This window comes from Oncorhynchus tshawytscha, linkage group LG19 (genome assembly GCF_018296145.1).
Source record: "Oncorhynchus tshawytscha isolate Ot180627B linkage group LG19, Otsh_v2.0, whole genome shotgun sequence".
Lineage (NCBI taxonomy): Eukaryota > Metazoa > Chordata > Actinopteri > Salmoniformes > Salmonidae > Oncorhynchus > Oncorhynchus tshawytscha.
In genome coordinates, this window is record NC_056447.1 from 22439661 (window position 1) to 22454610 (window position 14950).

At 45.6% G+C, this 14950-nt stretch overlaps 1 protein-coding gene across 2 annotated transcripts; it reads left to right on the forward strand.

Annotated features, from left to right (window-relative positions):
- Window positions 1-7456: 7456 nt before the first annotated feature.
- On the forward strand, window positions 7457-14773 carry meak7 (MTOR associated protein, eak-7 homolog). 2 transcript variants are annotated; one of them, XM_024379313.1, is made up of 8 exons: window positions 7457-7564; window positions 7821-7983; window positions 8317-8550; window positions 8629-8773; window positions 8932-9330; window positions 9515-9633; window positions 9822-10001; window positions 12671-14773. In XM_024379313.1, exons 2-8 carry the CDS (start codon window positions 7825-7827, stop codon window positions 12791-12793), a joined length of 1359 nt encoding a protein of 452 aa, XP_024235081.1. In that variant the 5' UTR covers window positions 7457-7564; window positions 7821-7824; the 3' UTR covers window positions 12794-14773. The 2 variants fall into 2 exon arrangements, with proteins under 2 accessions (XP_024235081.1, XP_024235082.1); XM_024379314.1 differs by lacking the exon at window positions 7457-7564 and having other exon boundaries at window positions 7893-7983; window positions 8267-8550.
- The last annotated feature ends 177 nt before the right edge of the window (window positions 14774-14950 follow it).

Below are 14950 nucleotides of genomic sequence, written 5' to 3' on the forward strand. Positions count from 1 at the left end.
GCATGCATGGACCAACTGTCAAGTGTCGACCAACTGTCATGGCTCACATCAACAGCATCCTCCCGGACACCCTAGACCCAGTCCAATTTGCATAACGCCCCAACAGATCCACAGATGACACAATCTCAATCGCACTTCACACTGCCCTTTCTCACCCGGACAAAAGGAACACCTGTGTGAGAATGCTGTTCATTGACTACAGCTCAGCGTTCAACACCACAGTACCCACAAAGCTTATCACTAAACTAAGGACCCTGGGACTAAACACTTCCCTCTGCAACTGGATCCTGGACTTCCTGACGGGCCGCCCCCAGGTGGTAAGAGTAGGAAACAACATATCTGCCACGCTGATCCTTAACACTGGGGCCCCTCAGGGGTGTGTACTTAGTCCCCTCCTGTATTCCCTGTTCACGACTCGAACACCATCATTAAGTTTGCTGACGACACAACAGTGGTAGGCCTGATCACCGACAACGATGAGACGGCCTATAGGGAAGAGGTCAGAGAACTGGCAGTGTGGTTAACATAGACGGGGCTGTAGTGGAGCGGGTCGAGAATTTCAAGTTCCTTAGTGTCCACATCACCAACGAACTATCATGGTCCAAACATACCAAGACAGTCGTGAAGAGGGCACGACAAAACCTTTTCTCCCTCAGTAGTCTGAAAAGATTTGGCATGGGTCCCCAGATCCTCAAAAAGGTTCTACAGCTGCACCATCGAGAGCATCCTGACTGGTTGCATCACCACCTGGTATGGCAACTGCTCGGCATCTGACCATAAGGCGCTACAGAGGGTAGTGCGAACGGCCCAGTACATCACTGGGGCCAAGTTTCCTGTCAGGACCTATATAATATAATATATATATAATAGGTGGTGTCGGACCATAAAATTGTCAGAGACCCCAGTCACCCTAGACTGTTTTCTCTGCTACCGCACGGCAAGCGGTACCGGAGAGCCAAGTCTAGGACTACAAAAGGCTCCTCAACAGCTTCTACCCCCAAGCCATTAGACTAGTGAACAATTCATAAAAATCGCCACCGTGTCACGCCTTGGTCTTAGTATTTTGTGTTTTCTTTAATTATTTGTTCAGGCCAGGGTGTGACATGGGTTTATTGTGTTGTCGTATTGGGGTTTTTGTAGGCATTGGGATTGTGGCTGATTAGGGGTGTGTCTAGCATAGGCTTGGCTGCCTGAGGCGGTTCTCAATCAGAGTCAGGTGATTCTCGTTGTCTCTGATTGGGAACCATATTTAGGTAGCCTGGGTTTTACTGTGTATTTTGTGGGTGATTGTTCCTGTCTCTGTGTTAGTTGTCACCAGACAGGCTGTATAGGTTTTTACATTTTCCGTTTGTTGTTTTTGTATTGTTCGTATTCGTTTTCATTAAACATATATCGAACTAACCACGCTGCATTTTGGTCCGACTCTCCTTCGACAGAAGAACGCCATTACAGAATCACCCACCACACACGGACCAAGCGGCGTGGTGACAGGCGGCGACAGCAGAAACAGCGAAAGGAGGAATGGACATGGGAAGACGTGTTGGATGGCAATGGTTGTTACACTTGGGAGGAGATACTGGCCGGAAGAGATCGCCTCCCATGGGAACAGGTGGAGGCATTTAGGAGAGCAGAGGCAGCCGGAGATAAGAGCCGACGATACGAGGGAACACGGTTGGCAAGGAAGCCCGAAAAGCAGCCCCAAAAATTTATTGGGGGGCTCAGGGAGAGAGTGGCAGAGTCAGGAGTCAGACCTGAGCCAACTCTCCCTGTTAATCGTGAGGAGCAGCGATCAAAGGACTTCAGGACTTGGGAAGAGATATTGGACGGAAAAGGACCCTGGGCACAGCCTGGTGAATATCGACGCCCCAAAGAAGAACTGGAGGCGGCGGAGCGGAGAGGCGCTGGTATGAAGAGGCAGCACGGCGACGCGGATGGAAGCCTGAGAGTCACCCCCAAAAATGTATTGGGGGGCTCACAGGGAGTATGGCGATGCCAGGTAGGAGACCTGCGCAAACTCCCTGTGCTTACCGGGGGGCTAAAGAGACCGGGCAGGCACCGTGTTATGCTAGTGAGCGCATGGTGTCTCCAGTGCGGGTGCATAGCCCGGTACGGTACATACCAGCTCTTCGTATTAGCCGGGCTAGAGTGGGCATCTAGCCAAGTAAGGTTGGGCAGGCTCGGTGCTCAAGAGCTCCAGTGCGCCTGCACGGTCCGGTCTATCCAGAGCCACCTCCACACACCAGTCCTCCGGTAGCAGCTCCCCGCACCAGGCTTCCTGTGCGTGTCCTCGATCCAGTACCACCAGTTCCAGCACCACGCACCAGGCCTTCAGTGCGCCTCGCCTGTTCAGCACAGCCAGAGCCTTCCTTCCCTCTAGCGCTGCCGGAGCCTCCCGCCTGTTCAGCACAGCCAGAGCCATCCTTCTCTCTAGCGCTGTCGGAGCCTCCCGCCTGTTCAGCGCAGCCAGCGTTTTCCTCCTCTCCTGCGCTGTCGGAGTCTCCCGCCTGTTCAGCGCTTCCAGAGCCTTCCTCCTCTACAGCGCTGCCGGAGCCTCCTGCCTGTTCAACGCAGCCAGTGCTGCCAGTCTGCATAGAGCTGCCAGGTTGCATGGAGCAGCCAGAGCTGCCAGTCTGCATAGAGCTGCCAGTCTGCATAGAGCAGCCAGAGCTGCCAGTCTGCATGGAGCTGCCAGTCTGCATGGAGCTGCCAGTCTGCATAGAGCAGCCAGAGCTGCCAGTCTGCATGGAGCAGCCAGAGCTGCCAGTCTACATGGAGCAGCCAGAGCTGTCAGCCTGCATGGAGCAGCCTGAGCTGTCAGTCTGCATGGAGCAGCCAGAGCTGCCAGTCTGCATGGAGCAGCCAGAGCTGTCAGTCTGCATGGAGCAGCCTGAGCTGTCAGTCTGCATGGAGCAGCCTGAGCTGCCAGTTTGCATGGAGCAGCCAGAGCTGTCAGTCTGCACAAAGCTACCAGTCTGCATGGAGAAGCCAGAGCTGTCAATCTGCATGGAGCAGCCAGAGTTGCCAATCTACATGGAGCAGCCAGAGCTGTCAGTCTGCATGGAGCAGCCAGAGCAGCTAGATCCGCCAGTCAGCCATGATCTTCCAGATCTGCCAGTCAACCAGACTCTTCCAGATCTGCCAGTCACCCAGACTCTTCCAGATCTGCCAGTCAACCAGACTCTTCCAGATCTGCCAGTCAACCAGACTCTTCCAGATCTGCCAGTCAACCAGACTCTTCCAGATCTGCCAGCCAGCCAGGATCTGCCGGAGCCAACTACCTGCCTGAGCTTCATCTCAGTACTGGGCTTCCTCTCAGTACTGGGCTTCCTCTCAGTACTGGGCTTCCCCTCAGTCCCGGGCTTCCCCTCTGTCCTGGGCTTCCCCTCAGTCCCGGGCTTCCCCTCAGTCCCGAGCTGCCCCTCAGTCCCGAGCTGCCCCTCAGTCCCGAGCTGCCCCTCAGTCCCGAGCTTCCCCTCAGTCCCGAGCTTCCCCTCAGTCCCGAGCTTCCCCTCAGTCCCGAGCTGCCTCAGTCACGAGCTGCCCCTCAGTCCAGTGGGATTCTGGGTGAGGACTACGAGGTCATGGTCGGCGGCGAGGGTGGACTATCCCAGGACGCAAGGGGGAGGAACTAAGACATTTATGGAGTGGGGTCCACGTCCCGAGCCAGAGCCGCCACCATTGACAGACGCCCACCCAGACCCTCCCTATGGTTTTGAGGTGCGTCCGGGAGTCCGCACCTTGGGGGGGGGTTGTTGTATTGTCGTATTGGGGTTTTTGTAGGCATTGGGATTGTGGCTGATTAGGGGTGTGTCTAGCATAGGCTTGGCTGCCTGAGGCGGTTCTCAATCAGAGTCAGGTGATTCTCGTTGTCTCTGATTGGGAACCATATTTAGGTAGCTGGGTTTTACTGTGTATTTTGTGGGTGATTGTTCCTGTCTCTGTGTTAGTTGTCACCAGACAGGCTGTATAGGTTTTCACATTTTCCGTTTGTTGTTTTTGTATTGTTCGTATTCGTTTTCATTAAACATGTATCGAACTAACCACGCTGCATTTTGGTCCGACTCTCCTTCGACAGACGAACGCCATTACACACCGGACAATTTAAGTTGACCCCCCCCCTCCCTTTTGTACACTGCTGCTACTCGCTGTTTGTTTGTTACCTACGCATAGTCACTTCGCCACCACCTACATGTACAGATTACCTCAACTAGCTTGTACTCCTGCACACTGACTCGGTACCGATGCCCCCTGTATATAGCCTCGTTATTGTTATTACTTGTTATTACTTTTTATTATTACTTTTTTATTTTAGCCTACTTGGAAAACATTTTCTTCTTCTTCTTGAACTGTTTGTTAATGGCTTGTAAGTAAGCATTTCACGGTAAAGTCTACACTTGTTGTATTCGGCGCATGTGGCAAATAAAGTTGGATTTGATTTATATCCCAATACATCCAACATTATGCATGCCCACAATGGTATTGGGCAGCTGCTGACATTTGAGAACTCATCTGGTTAAGAAATTAAGTTCTGGTCGTCTTATTGCAGAGCACATTGTATACATTTTGCCCAGCTATTTTTATAGAAGATTGTATTGCAAGGTATTCTATACAGATAGAATCATAATTTGATCAATCTTTTGCTGCTGAGAATTTTTCTGCACCGCAGGAAATGCAAGCTTGCAGTGTAGTGATTAAAAAGGCTTCTAAAGTTTAATTTCCACTTTAAAAAGTCAGACTTGATTTGCCCTAACGGCGGGTCCTCTTTCGAGAGTATGATCGCTGCATTGTTCAGGACACCAAGGATATGTGCTGCTCGCAGCGATGCCAAGCGGGTCTGGGCCCACGGCAAAAGCTCCCGAGCCATTGAATCAGGGAATGCTGTCCTACCAGGTAGGGCTGGAACTGTTGAAGAGCTAGACTAACCACCCTGAGCTCCAGCACATTGATGTGTTGACCACTCCATGGGGGGCTCCAGCGGCCGCTAGCCGCCATGTCACTGAACACGGCCCTCAACCCGTCAGAGAGGCTTTACTGAACACCAGCTCTCTGCGGTGGACTCTGATCAGGCTCACCCCCTTTAACAAGAAGGAGTGGGATAGCCACTTTGATAGGGTCCTCAAACATGCACTCATCAACAACAGTTGAGGATGTCTGTGTTGTTTTGGGTGCCGGCCGTGGGAGTTGAACCATCGCTGGAGTGGCCTGATGGAGAACGCCCAGCGGAACAAACAGTGAAGCCACCGTCAGCAGGCCGAGTAACGTTAACTGTTGGGACTCTAACACCAACATTGCTCGTCCGAGCCGTAAATGGCTGAGGTAGGATAGGATTTTGTTACTCTCACCTGAGGGAGACGAGCCGTCATGAGAGTCGAGTCTATGGATATCCCGAGGTAGATCACCTTCCGTGAGGGGTCAGGTGACTTTTCTCCTTGTTTAGGGTGAGGCCCAGAACTCTAATGTGATTCAAGATGTCCTTGTGTCCGTTGTGGCCTGGTTCCTGAATGGGGCAGACTATCCAATCGTCCATATAAGGCAGTTACTCCTCCAGTAGAATGTACCACCACAGCAAAAGGCAAAGGCCGGTGGGCCAGCCGAAATGCTGCAGTATAGGTGTCCACCATGCAATGTAGGAGTCCGGTCGAATAGGCCCTAGCCCAGAACGCTCTTACCATAGTAAACAGAAACTGATAAAGATTTTGTATTGCCTGCGTTTGTGAAGTGTCCATTGCCCTAGCCGGGCACAACACACTGGGGGAAGCCCTTAGTTCACCCACAACAGCAAGAGGGGCGTATATGGACAACTGTAATGACAGGTTAACGTGTCTGTCAGACAGAATCCTTGGCCAGAATAAGGGGCTAAGATGTAGGTTGACACCCCTTCATTTGAACTCATTGGGAAACATTCAGTCAACCAGGGCGTCAACACTAGAAGACCCTGGGACATTTGAGGCGCCAGAACTATAGCGGTGGCCAGCATCGGAACTGGAGTTCATAGCCTTCCATCACTGTATTCAGTAGAACTATAGCGGTGGCCAGCATCGCAGCTACACACTGCGTAAGACCGACAGTGTATTCTAGCTGTTATGTGAGTTTCTAAGGGAAACTAGGATAGTTACTGCCTGTACTGTAAAGTAATGTAACATAACTATAGTTAACCCGGCAATATACTGAAACCCTCAGTGTAATAGAGCTGAGTTGTGAGTTTCCAAGGGAAACAAACTAGGATAGTTACTGTATGTACTATAAAGTAGCGTAACAGAAACTATTGAGCACCAACCCCGCTACGCATTGTGTGAAAAACAGCAGTGTAATAGAGCTGTAATGTGAGTTACCAGGGGAAACCAGGATAGTTACCATCTTAACTGTAAGTACAACAGACTAGCTAAAATACACTGCTGGTGTTTCCAAGGGAAACTAGGATAGTCACTGGAAACTAGCATAGTTTCTGTATGTAGCCTACTGTAAGTAGTGCAACATAAAAACGAAGGTAAACCCAGCTACACTCTGTGTGAAAAAAAACAGTAGTGTAATAGAGGTGTCAGTGTCCAATTAAGGGATAGGTACTGTCTGTACTGTAAAGTAGTGCAACAGAATTATAGTAAACACAGCTACACACCGAAACCCTCAGTGCAATATAGTTTCCATGGGAAACTATAACTGTCTGTACTGTAAAATTGTGTAACAAAAACTATCGCAACCCAGCAACTGTGTGAAAAAAAACACCAATGTAATCTAACTATGGTTGGGCTAACATAAACTCAGCCCAGTACTGGAAAATGAAGCCAACTGTAATATTACTGTGTCTAGTACACACTGGGCAATACTGTATAGAATAAAACCTATAGCATCATCCTTTGTCTCATACACTATCTGAAGGTGAGGAGACGTGAATGGCTGTACCTTTTCATTTTGGAAATAACTAAGCCATCAGTGTAATGTACTATGTTTATAGTATATACTGCATAAAGGTAACGATTACTATGGACCCACAGTATCAGCCTTGGTCTCATACACTATCTGAATAAAGGAGATGAGACATGAATGACTGTAGTTTTCCTTGTGGAAAAATAATTAATCCAACAGTGTAAATTTTACATCCTAGATAGAAGCAGGCCATTGGCTGGCTTCATCACAAGGGGTTTGTACGGAAGTTCTAATTGGTTCCAAGTTTATCAGTTCGGCAAATTTGCTTGAGTAGACAGTGTTAAAATATACCTTTTATGAGAATATGTGCAAGAATGGAAGGTGCCAACACATTTTATAGTCATCATAAGTATGCTTTACTATCATATACAAAAAACAGCTCCTCCCTCGACGGGGATCGAACAACTTCACGTTTTTCGGTTTCGGCCCAACACCCATTCCCCTAATTCCAGATTGGAGCAAACCCATATGACGTTGGACCAATCATATCATTATTTTGAACTACCAGCCAATATAATTGGAGTCTGTTGATTATCGGGTATTTCGATTGGTGTTCATCTTCGCCCCCTTATTTATACCAGGAAGTGTATTGTGTTTACACAGTGCCCCTGGAATGAGATAATTATCCTCTTTCAACAAGGTTAGCTAGATGTTTCATATTAATTTAATTGCCACGTTGTTTGTTAATAGATAAGTAAATAGCTATAATCATAATCTCGAGCTAGCTAACGTTAGGTAAATTATGTCACCGACACCTAGCTAGCAGTCACGATAGCTATTTACATCAGATCAGAAGCCTTGGATGCTTCAAGCCTTCAGACAGTTTCAAGTCGTGCTCGTGTTATTGTCGATGGCTACCGACCTATCACTGATAGTGTTGTCCAATGTGCACACAGGGCCATGGGGAACACCGACAGTGTTGTGGTGCAGAAACGGCTGGCCCGTTTTCGCCCAGAGGAGCGGCCGGTTGTGGAGGGAGTGTTCGATCGGCTTCACGGCGCGAGTCCAGCAGGTGGCGCTGGAAAAGCAGGGAAGGTTTTAACGCTGGGCATGTTGAAGGTGAGGGTGGAGTTACTATGATGATATTACATTTTATTTATCAAATCGAGGATATCTAATCAGTTAACCTCCAGAATCAAAATCTTGTTTAAAATCTTGTAATAAGAAATAATAATACAAATATAATAAATAATACAAATATAATACAAATAATAATACAAATAATACAGAAATATGTAAGTTCTCATGTTGCAAGAAGGTTAAGATATGTAATAACTGTAATAACAATGTGTAGGAGGCGTAATAACACATATATGTAATAACTGTGGTTATTATTTTGCAGATATTTAACAGTACCAGTATGGGAGATATAACATATCTTCTGTCCTGTAGCCCTGTATGGGAAACATTGCCTCAGACTCTATGATCAAGAGGGTCTATGCTGGGATGTGTAGCATGGACCCCGGAGTGGCCCCTCCTCCCCCTGGGGCTGGGGTGAGTCGGGAGCAGCTGGTGGTCTTCTTGGCCGATGTCCTGCGAGGCACTGCAGAGGAGCGAGCGCCCCTTTTCATGGCAATGGCTCAGGGGACAGGGACAGGTGTTGCCACATGTGACCAAATAATAGAGGTTAGTAGACCCTCAGAAGGTCTTCTGCAAGTGCTCCTGTGTTCTTAGCAGAACATGCATTTTTAGCTCTGATTTCAGTTCTTGCAGGACCTGGTTTCTGCTGTGGTGCAGATCATCATCCAGAAGAGTCGTTTGCAGGGCTGGAAGCCAGAGCGTATGGCTGACGTTTCCATTGGTGTTAAACTATTGGCTGAACAGATGAGCTCTGAACTAAAACCCTCAGGTAAAGGGATGGAAGGATAATTTACTGATGAGGTTTTCAGAATAGAGTGAATAGGAAAGGAGATAAATCTTGCTCACCCAGATTTCATATTTTTAATAATTCATACATATTATTGTATCAACAACAAAACCTGACATTCTGTCCTTCCCTCCTCTCAGACCAGCGTACCTGTGACGTCCCATGTTTGGAGGACTGGCTATTCAGAGTTTCCAATGTGGCCATGTACATGGACCTTCTGATAGGTGAAGGCCTAAACGTGGGCTTAACCTCCCGTCCACCTCCCACCCTTCTGCCCCCCTGCTGGGAAACCCCTTGGGAGAAGCTGCGCTGCCTGCTGGACCTGCCCGTGCTGATGTTCCTCACACCGCAGTTACCTGATGGGTACAACATCCCCTGGAAGCTGCTTTTCTCCACTCAGCTGCACGGGGAGAGCTTCACCAAAATAGTAGGCAGCTGTAAAGGCCGCGGGCCCACCGTGCTCCTGATCAAAGACACTAAAGGACACATCTTTGGTGGCTTCGCCTCCCATGGCTGGGAAGTAAAGCCTCAGTTCCAAGGTGAGAGTGTGGTGGATGGAAGTAGCAATCGGGAGAAACAGGCTCACAGCCTACTGAGATTGCTGCAGAGATATTTAAGCCCTTTTTTGTAGTGTATGCTGACATATACAGTATGTTGTCCATCTCTATAATCAGTGCTCATCTCTGGATGTGTGTGTTTGTGACTGGATTGTCTTGAGTGTAGGAGACTCCAGGTGCTTCCTGTTCTCAGTATTCCCCTGTCTACGGGTGTACACCTGCACAGGATACAACCAGCACTACATGTACCTCAACCAGGGCCAGCAGACCATGCCCAACGGCTTGGTGAGACACCCCACTACTACACACATCTCAACTACACAATCTCACCTGAACATTTTATTTTACAATCTGTTACTAAAATTATATGTGAAGTACCACACAAGTAACTACATCATATTAACTACCACATACCTCAATAGTATTTTATCTTAATCCAAGCAATGTAATTTCTGTAATTTGCTTATGATCAGGGCATGGGTGGTCAGCATGGGTACTTTGGCCTGTGGCTGGATAGTGATTTTGGCCGTGGGCATAGCCGGGCACGGCCTCGATGCACTACCTATGGCAGCCCTCAGCTCTCTGCTGAGGAGGACTTCACCCTGGACTCTCTGGAGGTGTGGGGGGTTGGGAAGCCCCCTGAGGAGGAAGAGGTCAGTATCAACTTGGACAACCACTGCCTTCTTACTCCTTTGATCCCATTTATTTCATCTAATATTTTATGAATTCTTTCTCTTTTAATGCTGTGCCTGTATCAGTGTGTTCCTTATTTTGACCTGCAGGTGGAGATAGAGGCACATTCAATTAATTATAGGAAGTAACCTACCACGTACACCAAACATTAGGAACACCTTCCTAATATTGAGTTGCACCCCCACCCTTTTTCAATTCATCTGGGCATGGATTCTACAAGGTGTCGAAAGCGTTCCACAGGGATGCTGGCCCATGTTGACTCCAATGCTTCCCCCAGTTGTGTCAAGTTGGCTGGATTTCCTTTGGGTGGTGGACGATTCTTGATACACACACGAAACTGTTGCATGTGAAAAACCCAACAGCATTGCAGTTCTTGACACAAACCGGTGCGCCTGGCACCTACTACCAGTGATGGAAAAAGTACTAAATTGTCATACTTGAGTAAAAGGAAAGATACCTTAGTAGAAAATGACTCAAGTACAGTGCCTTGCGAAAGTATTCGGCCCCCTTGAACTTTGCGACCTTTTGCCACATTTCAGGCTTCAAACATAAAGATATAAAACTGTATTTTTTTGTGAAGAATCAACAACAAGTGGGACACAATCATGAAGTGGAACGACATTTATTAGATATTTCAAACGTTTTTAACAAATCAAAAACTGAAAAATTGGGCGTGCAAAATTATTCAGCCCCTTTACTTTCAGTGCAGCAAACTCTCTCCAGAAGTTCAGTGAGGATCTCTGAATGATCCAATACTGACCTAAATGACTAATGATGATAAATACAATCCACCTGTGTGTAATCAAGTCTCCGTATAAATGCACCTGCACTGTGATAGTCTCAGAGGTCCGTTAAAAGCGCAGAGAGCATCATGAAGAACAAGGAACACACCAGGCAGGTCCGAGATACTGTTGTGAAGAAGTTTAAAGCCGGATTTGGATACAAAAAGATTTCCCAAGCTTTAAACATCCCAAGGACCACTGTGCAAGCGATAATATTGAAATGGAAGGAGTATCAGACCACTGCAAATCTACCAAGACCTGGCCGTCCCTCTAAACGTTCAGCTCATACAAGGAGAAGACTGATCAGAAATGCAGCCAAGAGGCCCATGATCACTCTGGATGAACTGCAGAGATCTAGAGCTGAGGTGGGAGACTCTGTCCATAGGACAACAATCAGTCGTATATTGCACAAATCTGGCCTTTATGGAAGTGGCAAGAAGAAAGCCATTTCTTAAAGATATCCATAAAAAGTGTTGTTTAAAGTTTGCCACAAGCCACCTGGGAGACACACCAAACATGTGGAAGAAGGTGCTCTGGTCAGATGAAACCAAAATGGAACTTTTTGGCAACAATGCAAAACGTTATGTTTGGCGTAAAAGCAACACAGCTCACCATCACCCTGGACACACCATCCCCACTGTCAAACATGGTGGTGGCAGCATCATGGTTTGGGCCTGCTTTTCTTCAGCAGGGACAGGGAAGATGGTTAAAATTGATGGGAAGATGGATGGAGCCAAATACAGGACCATTCTGGAAGAAAACCTGATGGAGTCTGCAAAAGACCTGAGACTGGGATGGAAATTTGTCTTCCAACAAGACAGTGATCCAAAACATAAAGCAAAATCTACAATGGAATGGTTCAAAAATAAACATATCCAGGTGTTAGAATGGCCAAGTCAAAGTCCAGACCTGAATCCAATCGAGAATCTGTGGAAAGAACTGAAAACTGCTGTTCACAAATGCTCTCCATCCAACCTCACTGAGCTCGAGCTGTTTTGCAAGGAGGAATGGGAAAAGATTTCAGTCTCTCGATGTGCAAAACTGATAGAGACATACCCCAAGCAACTTACAGCTGTAATCGCAGCAAAAGGTGGCGCTACAAAGTATTAACTTAAGGGGGCTGAATAATTTTGCACGCCCAATTTTTCAGTTTTTGATTTGTTAAAAAAGTTTGAAATATCCAATAAATGTCGTTCCACTTCATGATTGTGTCCCACTTGTTGTTGATTCTTCACAAAAAAATACAGTTTTATATATTTATATTTGAAGCCTGAAATGTGGAAAAGGTCGTAAAGTTCAAGGGGGCCGAATACTTTCGCAAGGCACTGTAAAAGTGAAAGTCACGCAGTAAAATACTACTTGGGTAAAAGTCTACAAGTATTTGGTTTTAAATGTACTTAAGTATCAAAAGTAAAAGTACAAGTATAAACCATTTAAAATTCCTCATATTAAGCATATCAGACTGCACGGTTTTCTTGTTTTTTAAATTCACATGTAGCCAGGGGCACACTCCAACACTCAGACACCATTTACAAACGAAGCATTTGTATTTAGTGAGTCTGCCAGATCAGAGGCAGTAGGGATGACCAGGGATGTTCTCTTGATAAGTGTGTGAATTTGACAATTTTCCTGTCAAAATTGTAACAAGTACTTTTGGGTTTAAGGGAAAATGTATGGAGTAAAAAGTACATTATTTTCTTAGCTTTCACCTGGATTCTCCTGGTCTGTCTGTCTGTCATGGAAAGAGCAGGTGTTCCTAATGATTTGTACACTGTGAATATTCATTGATTTATTGTATTCATGACTTGTCACGAGGACATCAGTGATGTTGGGGTGTTTTGTTGCAGGGAGCGACAGGAGGCAAGAGGAGTATCCTGGATGCAGACCCTGAGGTTCAGGCCATGATGGAGATGGCAGGGAAGACCCTACACAGCCAGGGCCTCCGAGAGCCAGAGGAGAACAATGGATAATGAGACATGTAGACATGATATAGATTTGTCACAGTTTCTTCTCAGACAAGACATGTCAAGAAGACATTTTGTAGAAAAGGGTGCACTAATCACCTAGGGGCCGATTCTGACCCGAGTTAAGCGAGCGTGAATGGAACGTAATTCCCTTTTCCTCTACACTTATTCTGACCTTGAACTTAAGCATGAGAATAGCATGCTATTCACCCACTATTCTTTTGGGTTGGAGATCAAATAAGTGTGTCTACAGGTACTCTGTATTTTGGCCTTGACTTAATTCCCAAATAATTTCACCACCTTTACGCCCAAGGAACCATGAATAAGGTCTAGCGAACCTCGCTTCCAAGTGGAGAAAGCATCTACTCTAGCCATAACAGTATGAATCATCACACAGTTCCATGGTTAGTGCAGGCAATAGATAAGGGTATAGAACACTATTGTACACTTTTCTCCCTATTGTAAATCTATGTACAGTACAATAATCTTCCAACATTGCAATGGGTTGAAGACTTGAAGACTTTCAGAATTAATCAAACCACTTTTCTTTCGTGAGTAAAGGCTCTCCTAACCTGTTCTTTTATGATTCATAAATACTTTCCTATGCCTAAATAACCTACAAGATCAGAGTATTTTTAAAATCTACTAATTGGTGTTGAAACGGAGACAAATATGTATATATTTAGAGTGCTTTCTTTCATGATCCCTAATATTCTGAACCCGTTCTCTTGATCCATTTTAGTGAGTCTGTGGACAAAATTCTAACTAAGAGGTACACCGTATTTAAAGAGATGGCTTAAGATAAACATACTGAACCCTATTGAATGAAAACTCCACACAAAAAATCTGTTGGCCAACAAGTGGGAGGGTTGTCAGCGGTTAACCACACCGGCAAAGCTCGTTCGTTACAGTCTGAATACCAACTACTGAGAAGTGTGTAAAAAAAGGCGTGTGTAAGGAAGGAGTAATTTCCTAAATTGGAATTGGGCACCTAACCCCATAAATATTTGTTTTGTTTATCTTTGTGTGTGTGTGTGTGTGTGTGTGTGGATAGTTAAGTCAGATTTTTTATCTGTGTGAACTACAGGTACTATTGGCTACATTAACTGAACAGGACACCAGGTGTTGCCCAATCACATCAACCTTTATCTTCTCAAATCAAATTTTATTGGCCACATAAACATTTTTAGCACTTGTTGTAGCGAAATGCTTGTGTTCCTAGCTCCAGCAGTGCACTAGTATCTAACAATTCACAACAATATACACACATCTAAAAGTCAAATAAATGGAATTAAGAAATATATAAATATTAGGATGAGTCTGTCTGAGCTCATGTGAACAAGTATTTAAAGAAATATTGTAATTGATTAATAATTTGTATTGTCATAAGTCATTGTTTTGCTTTGATGGCTTTTTATTCCAAAGTGTTTAGTAAGGATCCTATATGTAAACATTGTTTGTCACCTATAACATGAATGGTATGTAGAACCTTTTATTTTTATTTAAGTATGACACTAGATAGACATAATGGCTAATCTACTTCTTTACAGCACCAATAAATGTAAACTTCCAGGAGGCAACTTACAGTAATGAAGCCTACATAACCTACTCTGGCGGTTCTCTCATTCACTGTACTGCCTCACTAGGTTTAGTACTCTGGTTGGCTGATCTCGACTCTTCATATTTTTATGCAAATGATGAGGGAAAGTGACGCTACATACGCAAATCAGCAGTTTCATTTCCATGTAGACGCAGTGAATGGAATAGAACACGAGGGTGGCTTCATAAAGTAAAATAAATAATAGATCAGACATTTTCACAACTTAATAAAATGAAGGCTTATGGTAGTCACTGAGCATTTGTTTAATATTAGATATTGACTTCAGTATGTAATGGTTTGTATGTAATGATAATAATAATATTTATGGTTCACTGGTAAATAGATTGAAATTATGAAACGATTAAATAAACTCTCAGTTGATGTTTCTCAAATTGTTATCTCTGATAGCGGTGCAGTGCTAGCCTTGTACAAACAATCCTGATCTCGCAAGGATTATTTAAGATACTCTCAATACTTTGAAGAGGTAGGGTTTCGGAAGATGGGCCCGGACTGTTGTCCTAGCTCCATGGGGAAGCTGGTTCCAACTTCCACCAATGCGGTGC